Source organism: Phaethon aethereus (assembly GCF_964289735.1).
Source record: "Phaethon aethereus genome assembly, chromosome: 19".
NCBI lineage: Eukaryota > Metazoa > Chordata > Aves > Phaethontiformes > Phaethontidae > Phaethon > Phaethon aethereus.
In genome coordinates, this window is record NC_138595.1 from 8,629,589 (window position 1) to 8,652,429 (window position 22,841).

Here is a 22,841-nt window from a genome sequence, read left to right on the forward strand (position 1 = left end):
GAACAAATCCCCAAGGAACCGCGTTACGATGACCCAGGTCCACACAGCTCCGTCCCCAAACCCTACGCCAGCTGTCCAGTAATCGCACTCTTATGTACAGGAAAAAGAAAGCTACGAAACAAAACAAAATCAGTATTTTTCTTTTCGACGATTCACCCGCATTTGTCTGATAGTCGGACACATGCATGTCCTGCTGGCTTCTAGCGATGGTCACGCATGCAAGACTTCAGTCCGAGTTACAAGTTAGGGATCCTTTAGTTGGGAGCGTTTCCTTTGCGTCGTTCATTTCTTGTCCTCTTCTCCTGAAACGAAGGGGGAAAAAAAAAGAGAAGAAAAAGTATTGGCGAGGGTTCAAAAGCAAACCAGCTCCCTATTTTTGTTGTCGATGTTGCTCCGGGGGTGATCCCCGAAGGGACCTGGGATCCCGACTGCACGGAGCTGGCCTGACTGCGGCTGCAGCAGCTCAGGCTGCACACGGAGGAGGATGCTGGTCTCCGGGCGAGGAAGGGCTCAGCACACTCAGCCTGCAGGAGGTAGGGAAAGGGGTGAGCTGGAGCCATGCAGGCAGGAACAGCGGGAAGGTGAGCAGGCAGGGATACCCCTTTATCGCTCCTAACGAGAGCATCGGGGAGCACCCAGGGAAAGGCAGTGGTGCAGAGAGGAGGAAGCTCACTGCATCCCACCACCCATCCCGACGCCCTGTCCTGGCTGCAGCCAGACCGATGGACACCGCTCCCTGGGCTGACACCACTTACACACACTATAAACATATATATATTTACATCCGTATAGCCCTCCCGGACAACTAGCAAGGACCAACCTACCCATTGCACTTCCACAGCACCTTTCAGCCCTGGGCTCTGCAGGTGCCACCACATTCAGCTTTGCGAGGCTACCCGAGTCCGTCACCCCCTCTGTTCTCCCGCTCGGGAGCCTGAGGCACAGCCATCGGGGCCACGACTCCAGCCCCTCGGCAAATTGCAAAGAGCATGGGAGAAAACCCAAATTTTCTAACTGCCGGCCGCCGTCCCAGCCGCAGGGCTGCCCTCCTCCCTTCTCCCCACCCCACTGGTGGATGGAGTGGGACGTGGAAGGTAACAGGCAAAAGCGGCCCGAAGGAAAATTAGTGTTCAGCTTGAACTCGGTGTGAGCAGCCTTGAAATCTCTGCCAGAGCTTGACTCACGCCAACTAGAGCCCCAGTTGTCAAGGAGTCAACAAGCAGCATCCCCGGGCCCCCCGAGGCAGCAGCTACTCTTCAGCCCGGGGGTCGGAGAGACCCCGCTGCCAGCTCCTCTGCCCAGAACAGTTTCTTTCTGAAAAAAACAACCCATAAGGCAGCACTTTCTCAGAAAAGTTAGAAAAAAAATCACTTATCATGAACGTTTCGACCCTATTTCTCTATCTTTCATCGCTGCACGCATCACCAAAGGCATCTCGCAGAGGACTGCTGTTACTGCGCTCTTGATAAATAGGGGTCCTGCCTGGGGTTACCAGCGAGGCTCCGCGCCCGCTGCCAACCCTGGTGCCGACAAGCTTCCAGGGGAATTAATAAAAAACAGGGCAGAGAGAGAGAGAAAGAGAAAGGAAAAAAACTTTTTCGCAACTTCTGCCAAAATTTCTTTCCAGCGCTGGCTGGAGAGCCCAGCCCTCGCGTCCCGAGATAAAATTGATTGCTGCAGCGGCAGCACCCTTCTGGCTGTCCTCCGCGCCGCCGCCTTCAGAGCGAAGCGGGGATGCTGGTGACCGCGCCGCGTGAAATCTCATTGCAACGATCAAAATTCACCCCCTCCGAGTTTCAGGGCTGCCTCTTCGGCAGCTCCGGCAGCTGAGCAGTCCCCGCCGGGTGACACGCCGGCGGTTATTTACCAGCCACGGCGCTTCCCCCAAATGCTTGTGGTCGTGCAAAGGGGGGGTGGCCGTGCCATACGGCGGGCAGGGGCAGGACGGGGACACGGCTGCAGCGCCGACAGCGAGCGTTTAAACGTGGCGGGCGCTCCCCGTGTCCTGCTTGCAGGCACGATGGGGCGGTCGCGATCCGTCTGCATGCCGCCTCACACTGCCGAGTTTCTCAGGGCTGTCACAGCCCTTCGGCTCTCGCAAACCTGCAGCCGAACGACGTGAGCTCATCTCCCACAAGATCTGCTCTCCACCAGAACAGCCGAGGCTTTTTGGGAGGCTTTTCCTTATTGCTTTTGGCGTTCCTCTTAACGGGTTGCTGCAAAAGGTGATGCTGGAGGGATGCAGGCTCCAGCCGCCAGCCCGCATCACCCCCTCCGCCGAGGGAAACGCTGCAGCCCTCGTAGCTCTGAGAATTGCTCCCCCATTGCACCGGGGCACCCCGAGCTTCAGCCGGGACCCCGGGCCCCAGGAGAAAACCGAACGGGAAATCCTCCTCCCATCCCATTGCAATATGGGGACAGCGGCACCGAGAGCTTCCCTCTGCTCTCCCATTTCTGAAGCACACACACACACACACACACACAGAGAAAACCAAACAGGGAAGAGGCAGAAATAAAGAGCAAAACAAAATGCAAGGCAGCAGAGCTGCAAAATCCCATCTGGATTGGTTCCGGCACCGAAAGGTGCGTTGCCGCTCTCCTTCAGAGCATCCCACAGCTCAAGCGAACGGCTTGGCCCGTGGGGACGCATTCCTCGCCCGGCGCCAGCGCCCAGCCAAGGTAGCTCCGTGCAGAGATTACCCTACAAGGGCAGCCACGGCCGCTCGCTCCGGCTCTCCGCCGCGCCGGGAGAGGGACGCCCGCCTCCTCCACAGGGAACGCGGGCGGCTGCAGCAGCCCCTGTGCTCCCGGGGTGGCTTCGGGGGCTGCCCTTGTCCCCGGGTGCGGGTGCCCGGGGCAGATGAGGGCCGACAGCTCCTTTTCGCTATGTGCCGTAGGGTTTTTTTTGTGGCGGGACATGGAGATTTTGGTCCCTGCGGAATTCAGGCCGTCTCGGAGGGACGCGGAGCCGCAGCCGGCCCTGGCAGCGAGCGTGACGCCCTTGTCACTGCACAGCCACCCCCGCCAGCTGCTCTCCCCTGGGAGGATGTCAAAGCATAAAGATGACTTTGCAGATAAGAGGCCAAATCTCGGCAGGGGAGACGCTCACCCGAGGGGCAATCTCGCCCGCACATCAGCTGCGGTGGCAGGAGGCTGCGGAGCACCGTGCCGCCCGCCGGGGAGGGGACAGCCGGGGACAGGCACCAGGGGCGGCCGTTCTCACCGGCTGTAAGGACAAGCGGCTGCATAAAGGCTAATCTGCCACAAAACTCGCCAAGACAATTCTCGTGCCTCAAAATTTCTGATTTTCAGCGCTGCCGCTGCTGACGGGGCAGTTGCGTAGCCGTGCTGCCGAAAGCAACCTGGCCCTGCTTTTACCACGGCACGGGGGAGGAAGGGCACGCCGGCAGGGCCTGCTGCCGAACGCGCTGAAAACAAGCGAAACCCCCACGCGGGCAACGCCGACACCCGCGATGGGTTTGCTTCAGGACGGTGAAGATGAGGAGGCCCAGGGTGGTGCGGGAGGGCGGGAGGGGAGCGGGATGGCCGCGGCAGGCCGAGGGCGCACAGAGGGGCACGAGTGTCCTGTCTGGACTTTGCACCTTTTGAGAAGCACTCGGGCAAGAGAATTCTGCAAGGTCTCGGCACAGATGCCTGGGAACCTTCCTCCTGCCTGCCACGGGACTCAAAGCAACACACTTAGATGCACAGAGGACAAGAAATATTAAAAATACTAAGGCAAGAGGTCCTTGAGGGCATCTGCCCTCGTGAGCCTGCCAGCATCTATGTGTGTGACAGACACCCGAGAGGGCCTTGGAGGACACCTCCACGTTCCTGACCAGAATATCTGCAGGTCGCCCCAAGCCAACCAAGCTCGGCCGTGCGCTGTCACTCGCTGTCTCACGCTCACATTGCCTCCCAAAACCGAAACAGCAGAAACCTCAGAGGGGCCAGAGACGGATGAAGGCAGCGATACGTGCAAAGCATGCAAGATGAGAGGTTGGAAGTGACCGGGGTGATGGGGAGAGGAACGTAAGACACTGAGACCACGGCGAAACCTGAAGTCTCAGCTTTCTGCTGCTTCAAGGGCAAAGAAAATCCAACGTAATGGAAACACGACTTATCAAAATCTGGTCAAAGGAGAAAATTTTCCGTGCAAAACCTGAATCAGCAGAATTCACAGCTAGACATTTGCATCCCTCAACTGAACACCCTTGGCCATCCCTCAGATTTTGGCCTCAGAAGATCCCATGCTGGAGACCATCCCCAAGCATTGCCTTGCAGAAGCCAAGCAGTAGCCTGGCCCTGGCCAGAACTGCCACGCGGATGGCTGCTTCGTGGGATTTTTAGACCTTATTTTGAAGCAAAACACAGAGGCCAGTGTGAGAAAGGAGGCCCTGTCTGGGTACGGGGTCCCTAGGCTCTGTTATCGGCTGATTTTCCAAGCCACGTTCACCCGGACATGACCCAAGCAGGTCCCCCCCCACAAGCGAGACTTTGGAGGAAGCAGGGGAATAAGGCATTCGGGGATGAGACACGTAAGAAAGCCAACCCTTGCTCTGGAGTCCTGCAGGTTTTCAACTGGTGCTCCCTGCTCCACATGTGTCTTACCGTCCTGAGAATGCCTGGTAAAAAAATCACAATACCACATTTAAAAGTGGCTTTTTGAGGTTTTTTGGTTTGCTTTTCAAAGCCCAGAGGAATTAGGAAGATGCAAGATTTCAATTATTTCTTTCAAATGGGATGATTTAAGCGTGATTTTGCCCCTTAGCCGTGACTGAATAGCTGCATGGGAAACCCTGGATGGATGAGACACAGAGCGACCTGTGAGCATCAGCACCACCGTGACCATGGGGATGAGGGTAGCTCAGAGGACCCGGCACAGCATGGGAGGAGGAGGAGGAGGAGGAGGAAACACTCTGAGCTGGTATGATGGGACTCAAAAGGACTGTACACCTGCCAGAAACCCTGCTGTGCTCGGAGCTGTGCTGGCAGAGCCAAAGAAAAGCCCTTCCTCCAACAGCGCTGAGTTTTTATAGAGAAATGCAAAGCGTGGGAGAAAGAAGGACTCGTCCCCAGATCACAGATGGTGAAGTGAAGACTGAGAGCATGCACGGGATGCAACAGCCAGGAATTAAACCAGCTCTCCTACGCCCCAGCCCAGTGCCGCACCGTAAAATTGTCGCTACAGGCTTGTAATCGTATGATGCAAATCACTTACTGGTCTGTTGAGAGATGCAACAATTAAATAAAAATAAGCTAGAAACGATCTCTATCTGGTCTGTAAAAACAGGAGCCCCTGCAACTCTGTTTCTCAGCGGAGGCTTTGCTGAGGATCGCTGTGGTTATGCATCAGCTCGCCGCAGAAAGGAAAGCTGCCGTGAGCACCTCCAGTGCACCAGGAGCCGGTGATGGGGAGCGCAACCAGTTTCTGATCGTTTCCTCCTTGCAGTAATTTCCCGTCTCGTATTTCCAACTTTTTGCATGGTTCAGCTCCGTCAGAAACCAAACAGGGTTGTTACAATGCCCCAAATCCCTCCCTGCCAGGGATGGATGGACCTGCCTTCAGCCCTGAAATGCCAGAATGGCTTCGCACAGTTTTCTTGGGTCATTAATAAAGGGTGAAGGCAAAAGGGCGGGCTTTGCTAGGATGTTGGTTGCTTAAGGGGAGAAAAAAGATTTGAGGACGGTGATGCTGTGGAAGGACATCCAGTCCCCACACTCAGGTTGCTCATCTGCCCCCCAGGGCCTTTACATCTTCCCGGGCAAGGATGGTGTCCCTCCTGCCCTTCCTCTCCCTGCTATCACTGTCGGGGCAAACACACCTAAAAATGAATCAATTCTGTTTTCCTGAAGAGGGGCCAGCCCCACGGCAGGCTTGGCAGCCACGGCCCCACAGCCGCTGCCGGGAGAACCTGCAGGTTCAGCTCAGTGCCGAGATCTCACCCACAGCAACATCTTTTGCAAGAAACGAAAGAGAAGATGATATCATCTCTTTGGAAGGCTGCCGAAACACACGCTGTGATTTACAGCACACGGACCAGGAGCTCACGGGAGCCGCTACCCCGGTATCACAGGAGCTGCTTCTCCTCCACATGTGCCACCGGATGGATCCTGAGAGGTGCCGGCCAAGGGCAACCCCATTAAAAAACAGTTTCTAACACATTCAGCTCTCATTTGATCTTAAAATAGAGGTAGAAAATACAAGACAAGGATGGCCATAGAGGGGTGGAAAATCAAGGGAAAAAAATTAAGGATTCCTGTTAGAAACCAGTGTTAGATTTGTTTTGCTTTATAAGAGAAGGGATCCAGCTCCCAGAGGTTTGAGAGGAGCTGGATAAACACACGTGGCAGGTTTACCTAGTGCTCTGGCTCCTAGGGGAGTATTTCAAGCAGATGTAAGTAAGTACCAACTGCTCTGCCTGGCGTGGCACCCGGGAAGGATGGGGGTAGGAGAAAAAAAAATCCCTTTTTCACAGCAAAGGCGGATGAACATGCAGGCACAGACACCCTGCAAGCGGAGGAGGTGAGCGAGGTGTCCGCAAAGCCACCATGAACCCCAAGCAAAGCGCCATAACCCAGCGTGGTGCAGACCATGCTCACCGTCCAGGTGGTTGCGGGAAAGGTACTTGAGTCCTTCGTCCAGCAGGATAACGGGCAGGGAGATTTTCATTACAACCACCCACTGTGGCCAGCTCAGGGGGGTTACCTGGAAGATGAGCTGCAAGGCAGAAAGGATTGGACATGTCAATAGGGAAGGAGGTGGGACTTTTCTGGGTTTTTTAAAGGTCAGATTGTTGTGTGGCACACGTTGAGAAAGGGTCATCCCAGGTACAAGGAGGGAGGATCCAGACAGCCTGAAAAGCAGCATTTCTTCCAGGTCTATCATGATCCCAAGGTGGCTCTTGGCCAAGATGAGTCAAAAATTACGTCCTTCACCTCTCCTGCAGGCAGGGAAGGTGAGGCACAAGATAGGACTGTAGGCTCCTGTGCTCATAGCCGCTTAGCAGGGACAAGGGGCAACGTAACCTCCTGGGCACAGCGACCTGCTTCATCTTAAGCACCCTTAGGCATCAACTGAGGCATCATCAGCCTTGGGCTGCAAAGGGAGGTGATGCCTCTAAAAAAGGGGCTGAACCACCTTCTGGAGATATCTACACCCCTTTGCGTTGCCTATATGGAGAGATTCTGGCTTAGGTAAAGGCTCATTGGGGCAGGGTGACTCCCAGTCCCCACGTTGGTTCTAGCCACAGGACCTGGTCCTGAGGGCACATGCTGGGGACTACCATCCCAGAAGCTTCCAGACCCAAAGATTGCTCCAGGGATGTTCTCGCCCACAGGAGGAGCTCCTTGGGCTGCGCGCAGAGGTGGCAGTGGGCACTCACAGGCATGGGCTTGACATAGAGGATGAGGAAGTGCAGAGCCATGGACATGACGATGGCCCCCAGCAGCCAGATATTGAGCCACGGTGGCATCCGCAGCAGCGACTGGTTCTCAGAGACACTGTGAAAGAGAGGGGACAACATTAATCCCAATAACCTCCTGCTCCCCACGCCTGCCCAAGCTGAGGGTTCCCACTCTTCTCCAAGGTACAGGGTACTTGTCTTCCAGATGGTTCAGGCTTTGCTGTGATTTGGATCTGGACACCCATCTCAACACAACCAGCCAGGGCCGAACTGCTAACGGACGTGTATCCAGTCCTTCCTCCACCACTACCGACAGCAGCACACTGGCTCGGAGGAGTTTATCCACAGCAAGCCCAGCAGTCCCTGTGAGGATGTTCCCAATGGCTCTGCTGAGTCAAAGCGAAGCCCTCAGCCCACCAACAGATGCTCGAAGAGACCCTATATGAAACCGGTCATGTGTACAGCATATAGAGCGATCCTGCGGCCATCCTACCTGTTCAGGGCATTGCACATTTCGATTGTCACCAGCGCGGACAGAGCCATCGTGGTCGGGTATCGGGACTCGAAGATCTCACAGTCAATTCCTTCAAAGATGGGATTGTCCTCGGTGCACCTCATGAAGTTCCTCTGTCGGCACAGGAAACCGCTGGTAAATACACGGCAGAGCAGCAGTGTAGGAAAGGCAGGAAAGAGGAGGAAGAGGTCGACTGGTTGGGGGCACATGGTGAACCTTGATTATTTGGGGTGCAGTTCAGAGCAACTGATAAAATTGTCTAAAGGGACCCAGCTTCTGCTGCAGTTGGGCCTTTGGGCAGTTATGGCTGGACAGTGGCTTAGAGATGTTCATGTGCCGTTAATAAGGTGTTTGAGCACATGCGCATTGCCAGCAAAAATACATCTTCCATTGCACGTGACACTGGGGTGCAATGGCACCCGCTTTCATGCCACCTTGTTCAGACCTACAGTAATGTAAAAATTGATCCCTTTCAATGTGATCAGGTACAGGAGCTACTTTCAGCTCCTTTGGATCAAGTTTTCCCTGCCATGCTGGTTGCTGGCAGAAGCAAGGCTGGAAACATGAGCCTGAAGGAGAGAATTTGCTTTTATTTTAAATTATTGTCTTCTCCTCCAGGAATTTGGGAATGCTACGATAACCACAGAAGAAAGGCAGAGGAAAGACCCCAGTGCCTGAATCCATGCCCTCACCCATCTGCTCAGCGTGTCAGCCCATTCCCCTCCTGACTCACCAGCTGATGGAAGGAGACCTGCGGTCCCTCGGCATCATACAGGAACCACCAGGTCGCTGCACCCACCGTGGCCAGGCCCACGTACACTGCAGCCGAGAGAGACACCCTTACCCCCAGCACCTGGCAAGGAGCCCCTTACCCCACGGCACCCCATGCCCGTCCTCATCCTCTGCCCACTGGCGCCCACGAGGGCTCACCTCCGATGGCCAGGTAGCGGAAGAAGAGCCAGCCGCTGATGAGGGGCTCCTTGGGGTTGCGGGGCAGCTTGTCCATGATGTCCAGGTCGGGGGGGTTGAAGCCCAGCGCAGTGGCTGGCAGCCCGTCCGTCACCAGGTTCACCCACAGCAGCTGCACGGGGATGAGGGCCTCGGGCAAGCCCAGGATGGCCGTCAGGAAGATGCTGCGGGGAAAAAAACAGAGATGCCAAATTAGATGATCTCCGGGGCAGCCAGAGAAAGTGTCTGTGTCATGCAAGGGGCAGCGAGTAGGAGCTCTGGCTCCAAACATCCCAAACTGAGTATTGACCCAAAGTCCTGCAGATGAACCTGCAGCCCCCGAGTCAGGAACGTGAAGTCCAAGGCTGAATTTTGCAGCTAAGTTTCATTCCTGTTGCTATTAAAATTCGCTTTGCAGTCGAAACCTGACCGTTGATGTCCCCACGGCCACGCGGGTGCCCGTTCCCAGCACAAACACCCCTGCTGAAACGCAAGGGCAAAGGATGCCCAAGTGCCCCCAAGGCTGTGCCCACGTTGCTGAGGCCAGCACTGGTTTACTGGGAGGAATGGGCAGGAGACAGGGAGAGGGAGAGCTGCCCAGGACCTGATGCAACCGGGTGTGACCTGGTGACAACAGCCTGTGCACAAATATCTGCACCCATGGCAGACGCTGGCATGGGCTTAAATAGGTAGTGCAGTAACAAAACTGGGGGTAGTGTGTTTATAAAACAACAAAAGAAAAAAAACCCCTATCCCTGGGGAATGAGACAAGGCATAGCTGCTCCGTTTGGTACCTGGGGTTACAATTTTGGGCACCGCATGCTGCCCAGGGCAGGGGACACGGACAGGACTGCAGATCACCTGCCCCAGGGGACGTGTCCCCACCGCTGCTCCCCCCAGCGTGGTGCCCGGTGCGGGGGGCTCTCACCAAACGACCTCCCCGACGTTGGAGGAGATGAGATAGCGGATGAACTGCTTCATGTTATTGTAAATGGCCCTGCCCTCCTCGACGGCTGACACGATGGTGGAGAAGTTGTCGTCGGAGAGCACCATCTCAGCGGCTGACTTGGCGACGGCCGTGCCCGACCCCATGGCGATGCCAATCTCCGCTTTCTTCAGGGCTGGAGCGTCGTTGACGCCGTCGCCAGTCTGCATGAAGCCGTGATTAATGGGGTGCAAGGGACTGGACCAGGCAGAGAGGAAGGGACTGGTGGGTAGCGGGGCATCCCCAGGGGACTCACCATGGCGGTGATCTCATGGAAGGACTGGAGATACTCAACGATGCGGGACTTGTGCGCCGGCTCCACACGGGCAAAGCATCGGGCATCGCGGCATGCCTGCCGCTGCGCCTCGGGGGGCAGCTCGTCGAACTCGCGGCCCGTGTAGGCTTTGCCGGCTACGTCCTCGCTCTCTGAGAAGATGCCAATCCTGCGGCAGATGGCCACCGCTGTGCCCTTGTTGTCGCCGGTGATCATGATGACGCGGATGCCGGCCTTGCGGCACATCTCGATGGAGGAGGTGACCTCCTTGCGGGGAGGGTCCAGCATCCCCACACAGCCCACGAAGGTCAGGTTGTTCTGCAGGGGGGACAGCCCCGGGCCCACATTAAGCCCCAGGAATGCAACCGCTTCCCTCCCCGCTGTGGAACCACCAGGATTTCCCCTGGGAGGAAACTTTCAGGAGGTTTCCTACCAATCACCCCATGGAGGGACCCTACAGCCCCCAAAGCAATGGGACGCTCCCATCCCCTCTGCTGCTCCTCCCACCTTTTCACTTCGTTCCCCCGCTCCCCGCTCCTCTCGGTGGTCCCCGGCCCCCCTCAGCAGCCACCCCACAGGGATAGATGCTCTGTGGGACAGGGCTGTTGGCCATGGGACCGGCCCCACTGCATGCAGCTCTGCACCAGGGTTTGCAGAGGAGGAGCTGAGCAATTGCACTGCCCAGTGGCCGTGGAGGAAACAGAGAGAAAATACTGGTAGAACAGCTGGAATTGGGTGGAAAAACTTTGGGAATAAGGGAAAAAAGCTCCTGGAGAAAGCCCCTAGTGCTGTACCTCGTAGTGGACGAAGGCGGCTGAGTCGTGCAGCTGCATGGTCTCCCTGCGGACGGGCGCATCATGGGTGGCCAGGGCCAGGCAGCGCAGCGTGTCGATGCCCATGCCCCAGTCCCGAATCCTGCCCAGGATCTTCTCCCGCACCGGGGCCGTCAGTGGGACCCTGGCAGTGCCCACGCGGACGTGGGTACAGCGCTCGATCACGCTTTCCGGGGCGCCCTGTGGGGGAGCGGAGGGTTTAGGAGCTGGAGTGAACCTGGAGGATGAGCATCCCTTGACAGCACCAAAGGAAGTGCCGGAGGGAGGGAAGGCACCAAGTTTGGGCAAAGGAGAAGGCAATCTCCCCAAAATTCTGGCACGCACATCCCGGCACTGCGGCTCGGCGCGCTAGATGGCAGCCTCCGACCGAGCGCACGGGGACCGTGGCCAGGAAGGACCAGACAGCAGGATCTGCTCTGCGGGGGATCTGCAAAACCTCCGTGTCTGCCCGGAATACTCCCGCCCTGCAGATCCCCTCTCAGTCTTGGACGGGATTAGGGCCATAAGACTCCACCAAAAAAACACACTGTAGGATGCTCAGTGGATGCTTGCGATGCCTTTGCGACTCACACGTCCTTTAGCATCACAGCATCTCACCCCACCCCTTCTGACCTTATAAAGGTCCCCTGATACTGCTCTTTAATATAAAACTTGCAAACACTCTATTGCTCCTTTTAAGAAAGCTTGCCCAGGAATGGCAGGACCACAGATGCGATGGCTCGGGAGGGTCCCAACCAGGAGGACAGAGTTCACCCACCCAGAAGATCTCCCAGTGGGAACAACAACGTACAAATCTTCTCGGAGTCAGCGGGGGGAAATGCCTGCTGCATCTCTTCTCTTGGGAACAAAATGCCCTTTAAAACACTATTTTATTTCTGGTTACAGTGGAAAGCTGGATGACGCCCTTTGGGCATTACTGGTGTGCGGAGGCTCCAAGCCTTTAATGAAGACAATTGCCCAAGTTTTGCACAGGGGCAGCTCTCCCCTGGCCCCAGCACCAGCACACTCAGTGCCTTTTCCTCCCTCTAAATCATTTTACCTCCTTTTTTTTTCCCTATCAATACTGCAAAGGTTCACCTCCTCTCTGACCACACCAGCCTGCCTGCGGGCTCCCGGCCCCCGGACAGATAAGGAAGGAGACAAACTGCACAGCATCACTGCCCGCTGCAGTGAGGGCCAAATCCTGCTGGGGCATGCATGGGGAAGGGGGGTCCTGCAGGCTGCTGAGGACCTTCTCCCCTACCTTGACGAACATCTTGCTGCCGGTGGAGTTGTGGCCAGGGCCGGTGGGCGTGCAGTACACTGACATGGACTTGCGGTCGCGGGAGAACTCCAGGGTGCACTCCTTCCTCATCAGCCGCTTGATCACCTGCGGGGACAGCGTGGGGCTGAGCCGGGCCATGCCGGGGACACAGCAGCCAGCGCTCCCCGCCTTGGCTAACAAGCCTGCCGAGCCGGCACAGCACTGGTGGTGGGAGGAAAAAGGCAACCACAGGAGCCAGGAGGGACGGGACAGTGCAAAAAGCAGAAGGACCTTTCCCTATGCAATTTTTTGGGAGCATTTTAACCCCCCAACTACAGCATCGCTGCGCAGCCCACAGTGTGCCAGACCTTTAATGTATTGACATCCCCCCGGAATGCCAAACAGCTGCTACAGCCCAAGGTAAAGCCCCGTTTGCCAGAGAGATGGGGGAGAAATTCCCCGCACTGGGCTGCAGGAAGGGGAATTGCATCCCACGCATTACAGTCGAGGAGTTTGCCCTGACTCTGCACCCACAGAGGCCAGTGAGAGTGGGAGCACCAACATCACCTGAGGCTGGACTGGCTCCCATCAAATTAACCAGCTCCGGTAGCTGAGGCTCTAATTAGGCTCATTTCAGGACACGTTAATCACGCCGAGGACTGCCGGCTAGGCAGCAATGATCGCGCAGATGGTACCTGCGGGTTTGCAGGGCGAGGACAGAGCAGGGGCTGCCCCAGCGCGCGGACGCACGGCACGCTCAACCCGCAGACGGGTGCCTGCGCCCCAGCCACCCCACCACAACCCCGCCTCTACTACCGCTACTAATTAATGATTTAAGGCGCCCAACGAGGTAACAGCCAGCCCTCCTCAGACCGATCCCCCTCTCCCACATCCACATCAGCGTCATGGCGGTGGAGCCCAACTCCCAGGAGGACACGTCTTGTCCCAAAAAACCCACTTCATAAGCAGGGCATCTGGGGCTAATTCAAAGTATTTCCCGGACAAGGCAGCAGGGATGTCGATGCCAGCCTCGCTCACCGGAGCCTCTGTGGGGCTCCGCTGCTTATACGGTTATTTTTTGTTGCCAGGAGGGTGTTGCTTGCGATGGGGACACGAGCAGCTTTTTGCACAGGACTTCTACTGCAACTTAAATCTAAATAAATCAGTGAAGGGAGCAAAGGAAAAGAAAACTCCTTTTGGGGTAAAACCTTGCAAGTTCAAAGTTAAAAGGATGCTGTACTGCAGCGAAGCTGTAAAGAGGATTTGCCCCTCCAAAATGTGGGCTGCCAGCGGACCTGCTCGCTGTCTGTGGATATACCGAGCAGGCAAACACCGAGCGACTCGCAAAGGCCAAACCCAGCAGAGGGTACGAGTGCAGTGACCACGTGTAGGCGGGAAGTTTTGTGCCTGCAAAAGCAGTGCCATCCCTGCTGGGCATTGCTCAGTGCAGCGGCAAGGACACCCGGGAGCAGCCAGCCGCTGCGGAAACCCCCAAATCCCGCTGGAGGCTTCAAAGCACAGAGCCACTAGCAGAAAAATGTCAAGTAGTGAAGAAATGCTGTCAGGAAACTCCACAGAAGGGTTTTTTTGTCCCTGCCCAAACAAAAGGATAATGAGAGCAGCACAGGCGACCGAACCCAGCCTGGCATCCGAGTGGAAGGGCAGTGATGGGCGCATGTAACGAAGCAGCTACTGGACTGATGGATGGCTGGGAACTTCCATCTCCCTTATCAGTGAGGAGTCAGGAGACTTATTAAAACCTGCTCGGACCTTTCTGGGGAAAAAATACTGGAAAAAAGGGCCCTTCCTTCGAGCAAGTAAAAACATTAAAAGATCTAATGGCACGATACCAAAGCTGAATAGATCCAGACATGAAATAAAGTGTATTTTCAGCAGGAGGAGAGAGAGCCACTGGAGAGCCAGAGAGGGAGAGGATTAGCCAGCACGGGGTATTTTCACATTCAAAACAGACTTTCCCAAGAGCAAGCTCCATTCAGGCAGGCACGGCCCTGTGGAATGGGGTTTGGTCCACGCAATGGAGGACGGTTGGTCCGCACAAACCGGGCACCTAAAGGTTCGCTGCGGAGTTACAAAACTCCAAACCTCCTTATCTGCAGCCGGAGCTTCTGGCCATCACTGAGAGGGTCTCTCCCAGCTGAGCAGGGACTGGGCTGAGTTTGAGCCACGCGGATCGCCCACTCCGAAGCTCCACATGGACCCAGGTTAGTCCCCATGGCCCCGGAATCAGCCGCCCCAGGGCCGCTGCATGATCTGCTCCGAAAACAGCTCAGCCCGCGGCGAGCCAGGGAATCGCATCCTTGTGGCATATCAGTCCCTTAGATCATTGCAAGAGGTTACTGCTCAAATAACAGTCGTCCCAAAGCCCTCCTCCCCTTCCTGTCCCCTGGCACCAGCGCTCACAGGGGCCCCCCCACTCACTGAATTGCAGGCGTTGGCTCGCTCCACCTTGGAGAGTTTGCTGGTGTCGGTGTTGAAGACGTTCATCTTCTCCACCAGGCACGTCAGGGCTGTTTCGGTGGCTTCCCCCACTTTCTCGTAGACTTTTTTGGACTAGAAGGCAGATAAAAAAAGGAGCTTAAGCTTTAGAGCACGTCCTCTACCTGCTGCTCCGACCGAGGGTGCTGCACCACTCCCAGAGCATCGCCCTGGGACGAGCTGACGCCAGGGCAGGGGATCCCAAGGGCCAAACCTCCGCTGCAAAGGGGCCCGCAGCGAAGGGAAGAGCGTCGCCGGTGCCCCCCACCGCCCCGGTGCCCCCCGCACCTCGTTGTAGTCCAGCGAGGAGTCGTTGCAGAGGGCGCAGATGGTGGCCAGCTCCACCAGCCCGTCGTACTGCCCGCACGGCACCGGCCGCTCGTCCTTCAGGCTGCGGGGAGAACACACCCCCCAGAGCCTTACACTTCACCAGCTCACACAGCCACGCGACGCTTCGCTTCTCCTACGTATCTGTCCTGGTTTCGGCTGGGATAGAGTTCATTTTCTTCCCAGTAGCTGCTATAGTGCTGTGTTTTGGATTTGAGTAACGTTGCTAACACGCTGATGTTTTGAGTCGGTGCTTATGGGATAATTTACGCCTTGACTGAAAAGGCGAGGATTTTTCAGCTCCCCGTGCTCTGCCAGCGGGGAGGGGCACAAGGAGCTGGGAGTGGGCACGGCCGGGACGCTGCCCCGGCCTGGCCAGAGGGATATTCCCTGCCGTGTAACGTCACGCTCGGTATAGAAACTGGAGTTGGCCGGGAGATGGGAATCGCTGCTCGGGAATGGGCTAGCGATCAGCAGGTGGTGAGCAATTGTTGCGCTGTGCATCGCTTGGCTTTGTGTATTCCTATTATTTATTATTATTTTTATTATTATTATTATTATTATTATTATTATTATTATTATTATTATTATTATTTCATCTTCCTTTGCTGTCCTGTTAAACTGTTTTTATCTCAACCCACGAGGTTTTTCCTCCCATTCTCTCCCCCATCCCACCCTGGGGGCGGGCAGCGAGCGAGTGGCTGCACGGTACGTAGTTGCCGGCCAGAGCTAAACCAAGACAACAGCCCTTGTAAAATTTTCTGAAAAGAGGGAGAAAGAGCCCAGTTATAAAGCCCAGGGCTTGGCAATAAACACTTGGGTTTGCATTTTGTGCTTTACCAAACGGGGCAAGACTAGTTGCAAATAAAATATCACAAGAGGCAAATAAATTCTGGAAGTGGTCCAGAATAAAGAGGGCTGCAGAGGAGCTCAGAAGAACCCGGATCTGAAAGCAGGGGCTGCCAAAAGGCTGATTATGAAGATAACGGCTGAGAAAAGGGGCAAAGAAACTCCAGCCAATGGCCGCTCCTCAGGGGTCCCCAGCTCCGGGGATCCCGAGGAGCTGCAGGACTGGCAGCAAGTCCCTTCCCCTCCCCGTGATGCTGCTTGGCACTCCGGGGAGCGGGAGGGCACCCAAGGGCGCATTTAAGAGCGGCAGACAAATTTAATAACTACATTGCTGTGGCTGTTTCTAAGCAAGCAGCAAACTGTGGCCTTTGCTTCCTAAATAACAGCTCTTTGCTATGTAAAGGAGCACAAACGTGGCTGGAAAGGGGCAGCCCTGAACACCCCACTCAAGCCAGACGCTGCTTCTTGCCCGGTGGCAGAAACAGCAGCAGTGGTTTTCAGGGGAAATGAAAAAAATATCCCAACTCCAGGAGAGGTAACTGCAGGTTAGAGCTGTATAAACCCAGCCGGTCATCTGCTTGCTGGAAAAATAATTTGTCAGGCATTTATTAGGATCAGTTTATTCCACTGCTGGTTCCCAATGGAAAGAACATTTTGGAGCCCTTGTTACAGCTCAGGGGCGGAAAACAGGGAGCGGCCAAGAAAATCTGAAAAATCTGTTTGCTGAGGAAGAAGCCGCCGTGCTGGGCCGCAGCGGGCAGGGGAGAGCCGCTGCCTGCTGCCCAGAGGACGCTGCCCGGCCCCGGCTCACGGGCCGGGGGAAGGCAGCGGGTGGAGGCGGCAGCCTGCAGGCAGGCTGCGTTGGGCTTTGGGAAGGTGGAAATACCGGGGATGGCTTTTGCAGCCTGTGATCCCCTAGATGTTGTTGGGAAGGGACGGGGGGATACGTCCCCACCGACAGCCGTCTCTGCACGGAGCCGGGCGAAACCTGCGCGCCGGGAGAGGCATCAGCGAAGGCCCTGCTGGATGGGTGCTGTGCAGGGACGCAAGCAAACCCAAGGTCAAGCGGGCGATGTCCCCCACGCCGAAGCCAGGTTAAAGCAAAGCAAGCGCTTCAGTCCCACCAGCACTGGGGGAGCGGGGGGCTTCTCTCTGCGAGCCCTCGCATCCCCCTTGATGCGCAAAGGCAAGCGTGGGGCTGAAGCAAAGCTCGGCGGCTGCGTGAATTGCCTGCGGAGCCTCCCTGCAGGCAGTCCCTGGCGCAGAGGGACGCTGAGCTCCAGCGTCAGCAGGCACGAGATCAGCCCCTCAGTCCTCCTCATTTCACTGAAACGGACTGATGGATACCAGCTTATGACCTGGCTCACTTTTTAATGGAGATTCCTAGCCAAGGAGCAAATTGGCTCTGTAAATATTTATGAAATTAAGCCTGAGGCTGGGATGAATTATAGTCACTCCACAGACGAGCAGAAGGGACCGCAGTAGAGAACGTGCCCGGGATCCCACAGCAAAGCAAAGGGGAGCAGCGAGCGCTCCAACTGCCGGCTGAGCTTCTCACCTCCCTCCTTCCCAGACCTTCCCCACGCTGGGGAGCATCTCCTCCTTTCCACGGAGGGGGAATAAACAAATGCCATGGCAGAAAATCCCACGCATGTAATAAGGCGCAGGGAAAAGCCCCTGGCTTCCACTCCCCGCCCCCGGCTGCAGCTCAGCGAAGCCCCCACCTCCCCCGAAATGCGTCCTGACGTCAGCGGGATCGCGACCCAGGCACAGCGGCCATCTCGGCCAGCCCTGCCGAGGATGCGGGGCTCGGGGAACGCTTTGCGACCATTTACAAGTCCCTCTGCTCGTCACCGGCAGCACGGCAGTGGGATGAGCTGCCGGACCCGCGTCCTGCTCGGTGCGGGGGTGACGGTCACCGTCCGATAACAAAAATGCGCCAAGCTTCCAAAATTTGGAGGAAGAGCATATACTGCAGAAAGCCTCGTTCTTCGTTATTCCCACACTTGCTGTCCTCTCCATTTCAAAAGCGGGCTCGTTTTATCAGGGTTGCTAACAAAGGGAGAGCGGAGCGTGCAGGAGCCCCTTTGCCGGGCACTGAGCAGCGGGACGGCGGCAGGCAGAGCCGGGGCGCGCGCACCCCGCAGGAGCTGGCAACGAGGGGTGGTGAAACAATTGCCCCGGCTCCCACCAAAAGTGAAGGGTGGCCACCCAACGCTTGCAAGCCCAACGCAGCCAAAAGCCGGCACGCAGAGGGGATCTCCACAGGCAGCATCCAGCGTGGCTGCAAATCAACACGGAAAACCCCCTTTTCTCCCCATGCAGCGGGGTGAGCCAGGGGTTCCCCGGCCACGGCCACAAGCTCAACGCTCTCGCCTCCGCTCAGCTGCGCTGCCGGCCTGGGGCCGCCCCGTACCACCCCCGGAGCGGAGGGGACCCACACTCACATCTGTCCCTCGGGGGCGTAGGTGGAGCCGGTGACGCTGAACTCATGCAGGCTGCACTGGGTGCCCTCCACCCTCTCCATCACGAACATCTGCACGGGGGAAAGATGGAGACGGAGCATTAGCAGTACGTATCATTAGCATTTTTCGGTACAACCCGCATGCCCAGCCTGGAAACCCTCCAGCCAGTACTGTCCCAGCGATAGCCCTGCCAGCACCGGGCTCAGTCCCCTCCCCGGGCGCCCACCGCTCCTGGCCGTCCCCAAATCCTCCCAGCTCTCCTCCTCCTTCATGTTCGCCTCCTCCAGTTCTTTCTTCCATCGGAGAGGAGGGATGCTGAGCCAGTTCCTAAGAAGGTGCCCATGTTTTTCTTGGGAGCAGAGACGGAGCCAGGTCTGGGTTTCTGCTCTTGCCCCGGCCGCCCTCTGTGGGGCAGGATCTGGCCAGCCGGCCCCGCCACCCTTCCCCAGCCAGCTCTCGGCCACCAGCTCGCCTTGCGCGTCACTGGGATCGCAGCTCGCTCCGGGCACCCGCAGCTCAGTAATAAAGCCTCAGGAAGCCATAAAAGTCCCACAGGCTCTATTTTCAGTGATTTTTGCCTTTCAAACTCCTTCCAGTTTCTTTCTTGCTGCTATAGTGAGAGCAGCAAAACCAAAAAAACCTAAAATGTAATAAAAATCCCCCTTCTCCCCAAGCTCTCCCACTCCCCCCTAGCACAGCCCACCCTTTGGGGCAGCCTCCAGCAGCAGCAAGAGCAGCACCCGACCCCAGCGGGGGCGACAGTTCGGCGACATTCGTTGCTGCTTAATTGTTATTTATGACATGTACTGAAGCCAAAAAGCAACATAATAAATAAATAAAATTGGTTGGATGAATACGTTTCGCCGGCCATGATCCCCCAGCCGCAGGGATGCCTGCAGGGAAGTGATGCTCTCCTCAGCTCCACGGACCTGCTCGGCAGCTCCAGAAAGTGGGTGCAGAGGCAACTCTCCCCCTCCACCCTGTCTCAAACCTTTCCCCCTCCGCCCCTGTTTATTTTCTTCTGTTTATTGGAGATGTTCCCCAGGAGAGGGAGCGATGGCTGATGGAGAAATCGGGAGGCATCACTCGGCACCAGAGATGCTACAGCTCCGGGTACCATCTACTCCTCTCCCCTCCATGCTTCCTCCAGCAACTAACAGAGGTTAATTTACTACTATCATTAATTATTGTTAGTAATACAAGGACACTCCGACAGTGCAGTCGCGTTGGCCGGTGGGTACAAGATGTCCCCTTGCAGCCCGGTATCCCCAGGTGCAGGCTTAGGGCCAAGCCAAGCTTAAAAAGGTCAAGGTCAGGGAAGCACGTTTACGGCAGGTTTAGCACCGGGACACCTCGGCGTGTTTTCTCACCTCTGTATTTTACAGGTTTAGGCAAACCAAAGCAGGAGGTTCAAAGCGTATGTCTCCTATGCAACTGCTTCTGAGCCCAGAGCAACGTCCCATTTGCAGACACGCCGCTTGCCGGGCTGCTGCCCTCAGCTCCCTTCCCAGAGCCCATCCTGGAGGCCCCTCCGCATCCATGAAGGGATTCAAAGAAAATCACAAGCCAAAGGGTTGCAGGAGGGACGTCCCAAGCGCTCTGTGGAGGCACTGAGCTCGTCTGGCAGGAGATGCAAACACTAATGCATGGAGGACCTCGGTAACGAGAGCCAAAACGCATCCTATCTCCTGCGGCGACTGAACCTCCCCGAGGTGACGGACTCCAGGAACGGAGGCGAAGCGTGGTGCCCAGTTTGAGACAAGACCGAAAGGGACCTTTGAAGGCTGAGCATCCTTCATCTGTTTTTGAAATGCCCAATGCTACCGGCTTCCTGAGAGCCAAAATCTCCCGGTCCCTTCAGAAAATGGACTCCTGCGCTCAGAAAGGCAGACCGGACTCTTATTTATTAAAAAAAATCTGAAAACATCCACCCCAACCACCGGTGGTTTTGCCTGATACGGGCTTGTTTGTTTTCAAAGGCTCACGGCTACAAAACAATTACTACTTTCACAATAGCAACTTTCTTATTAAAAAAGGAAAAGGGAAAAAAAAAAAAAAAATCATTCCAGGCCCTTTATTTTTTCCATGCCTATTTAAAAAGGTGCCATGTAACCCACAGCAACCAGAGGTTATATCAAATTTCCTGCCTGCTCCAGGCTTGCGTGACCGGCAGAGAGAGGGGGCGGCCGGGGCATTGCAAAGGTGTTTGCAGGCGTGATGTTTCAGCAGATTTCCAGGCTGAAAAGGGGAGAGCTTTGCAGGCAGTGGAAACAGTCTGGAGAAAATAGCTGTGTCTTAAACCATAAAGACGATAAGTAAGGTTTCCATCCCGAAAAGAATACAAATAATAACAAGAGCAAGATAAGGAGGTGGCAAAGCTGCATGCCGCCGCTCGGCTGCGCGGTTTGGGGAGGCTGCCAAAGAGAGATGCTCGCAGGGGGGCTGCCCGAGCCCCTGCACGGCCACGGTGAACACCAGCTCCAGCATCCAGCCAGACCCCCCAGGGCTTCCCCCTGCTCACCCCCTGCCCTTAACCCTTTTAAAACCACGCCGGCAACTCGGGGTTTTAACGCGACAGAGAGGAAGGAAAATGTTACTACGTGCTTACGAAGAGCGCGCCCCGCTCCGAAAGGGCTTCAGCCATCGCTCCTCCTGCCCCGCAGCCCTCGCCTGGCCCCGGCGCTGCAGCACGCAGCCGGATGCTGCCGCTTGTGTTTTTTCGAAAGCGAAGGGCACTCGCGGCTGCACCGACCCCGAGCGGCACGGGGCGTCTGGCTGCAGGCTTGCGGGCCGAGGGACGCGAAGGACACGTCTCCGCATTTCTGGATTTTCTTGTAGGATCTTTAAAAGAGCTACTCACTGGAAGGCAGGCGAGGCAGGACTGCTGTCTGGAACAGTAAAAGGCTGTAATCGTCAGGCATTCACCCATCAGTCAGCCCACGGATCAGCATCGTTCTCCTCCTGCGCTGGAAGCGGCCCTGACCGACGGGCACCCACCGGCAGCCGGCACGGCCGCCGGCTTGGCCACAGCCCCTGGGAAGCCCCCAGCAAGGTCCTTCATTAATTAGCAACTGGTTTAGACAGACAAAACCGCCATATCAAGGCACAGTGTCCTGGGGATTAAAAAGCAAACAGCACCCACACAGCTCCTGGGTGGCTGCACCGGGGATGGGAGTTTGCACATCCAGGCTCCGCTACAAGGTTTATTGAAAATAATCCCCGTTCTGCTCTTGCTCCCCAGAACAGCAGCCATCTCGGGGACAGCCAAACGTCACCAGCCACCTCCCTCTGCCAGACACGGGGCACCAGCACCTCCAGCCCCGTCCCGCTTCGCCCCACGCAGCGGCAGCCCCGAGCCCGCACAGCCACGCTCATTTCTCCGCTTCGGGTCCCGACTTCCGAACGCCTGCCTCGTGCTCCCGGTGCATAAAAGGGTACCGCAACCTTGAGCGGACTGAGTTAATCGTGCAAGAGCGGAGCCGCAATGCCGTCACTCCCAGCCACACAGTTATTTAACGGTTGGGAGAAGGGTGGGCTGGGTGAGGTGGTGGAGACCCTCAGTTGACTGTGAGGTGAGTGACACGAGCCACGGGTTTAATCTGATTTACTGGGTGGGTTTGTGGCTTTATTGCGTTACTGCAGAGCTGTAACCTCTGGTGGGACTCGAGGCCAGAGCAAAAGCACCGAAGTCGCAGCCACCCCAGATGGACGAGGCCCCCGGCACAAAGCGCTTCAGCCCACAGGCATTTGGGGGCACCGCATTGCCCGTGCTGACCGCGCGGCATCCATACGTGCCCTGCTGAGCCGGCTCAGCCACGAGTCCTGGGTGCCGAGCAGGACCCAGAGCCAGCGGCGCAGCCCTTAAAAAACGACTGAGAGTGTTTTCAAACCGACTCGAAGCCTTTCAAGAGTCACTTGACAGCTCTACAGACTTGATGTCGGCAGCGAGACATAAAGGGCAAGTACCACTCAGCAGCATACCCTGTGGCTGAGCAGCTGCACTCACCCAAATTAAATGTGTGAATTAATTAAATCGTGCTCAATTAATACATTTTTCCAGGTTATCGATAGGCTTTCGTGGCTTTTTCACCCCCACGGCTGAGCCGGCCGCTCGATACGGGAGCGCATCCAGGACACCCCAACGGCTGCCCAGCGCAAATATTTACCCACCCGCCGCTTGGCAGAGCTGCTGGCAGCCTCCGTGCTGCCTGCGTCAGCGCGGGAATCCCCGCCCGTTAAACATTAACGGCCGTGTCGGTGCGTCCTGAGGCCAGCCCAGCTCTCGGTATCGCACCCTGGCAGTCAGGATTCAGCCAAGTGAATAACATGGATATTGGAAGGGGGTTGTGGGGAGATAGGGTGGAGGGATATATTGAATTTTGAATTGATTCCCCCCCCGCAAAATGTATTGCCTTGCAAATTTTAACTTGGGCCAAGTTGAGGCTGATTGATGCTAAAAACCTCATGAGCGCTGCTGCCCTACTCTGTCCTCTCCCTGTCT

At 56.5% G+C, this 22,841-nt stretch overlaps 1 protein-coding gene across 1 annotated transcript in view; it reads right to left on the reverse strand.

Moving 5' to 3' along the window:
• Window positions 1-226: 226 nt before the first annotated feature.
• Window positions 227-22,841, reverse strand: part of ATP2A3 (ATPase sarcoplasmic/endoplasmic reticulum Ca2+ transporting 3) — a gene marked incomplete at both ends in the record, with an annotated part of 53,608 nt that continues 30,993 nt past the window's right edge. The window contains 14 exons of the mRNA XM_082008513.1: window positions 227-302; window positions 4,553-4,625; window positions 6,604-6,721; window positions 7,386-7,503; window positions 7,900-8,033; window positions 8,654-8,739; window positions 8,851-9,053; window positions 9,797-10,017; window positions 10,110-10,445; window positions 10,922-11,140; window positions 12,204-12,329; window positions 14,643-14,774; window positions 14,988-15,090; window positions 18,323-18,411. Coding sequence (XP_081864639.1) covers window positions 227-302; window positions 4,553-4,625; window positions 6,604-6,721; window positions 7,386-7,503; window positions 7,900-8,033; window positions 8,654-8,739; window positions 8,851-9,053; window positions 9,797-10,017; window positions 10,110-10,445; window positions 10,922-11,140; window positions 12,204-12,329; window positions 14,643-14,774; window positions 14,988-15,090; window positions 18,323-18,411 — 2,034 coding nt within the window. The remainder of the gene's footprint in view (window positions 303-4,552; window positions 4,626-6,603; window positions 6,722-7,385; window positions 7,504-7,899; window positions 8,034-8,653; window positions 8,740-8,850; window positions 9,054-9,796; window positions 10,018-10,109; window positions 10,446-10,921; window positions 11,141-12,203; window positions 12,330-14,642; window positions 14,775-14,987; window positions 15,091-18,322; window positions 18,412-22,841) is intronic.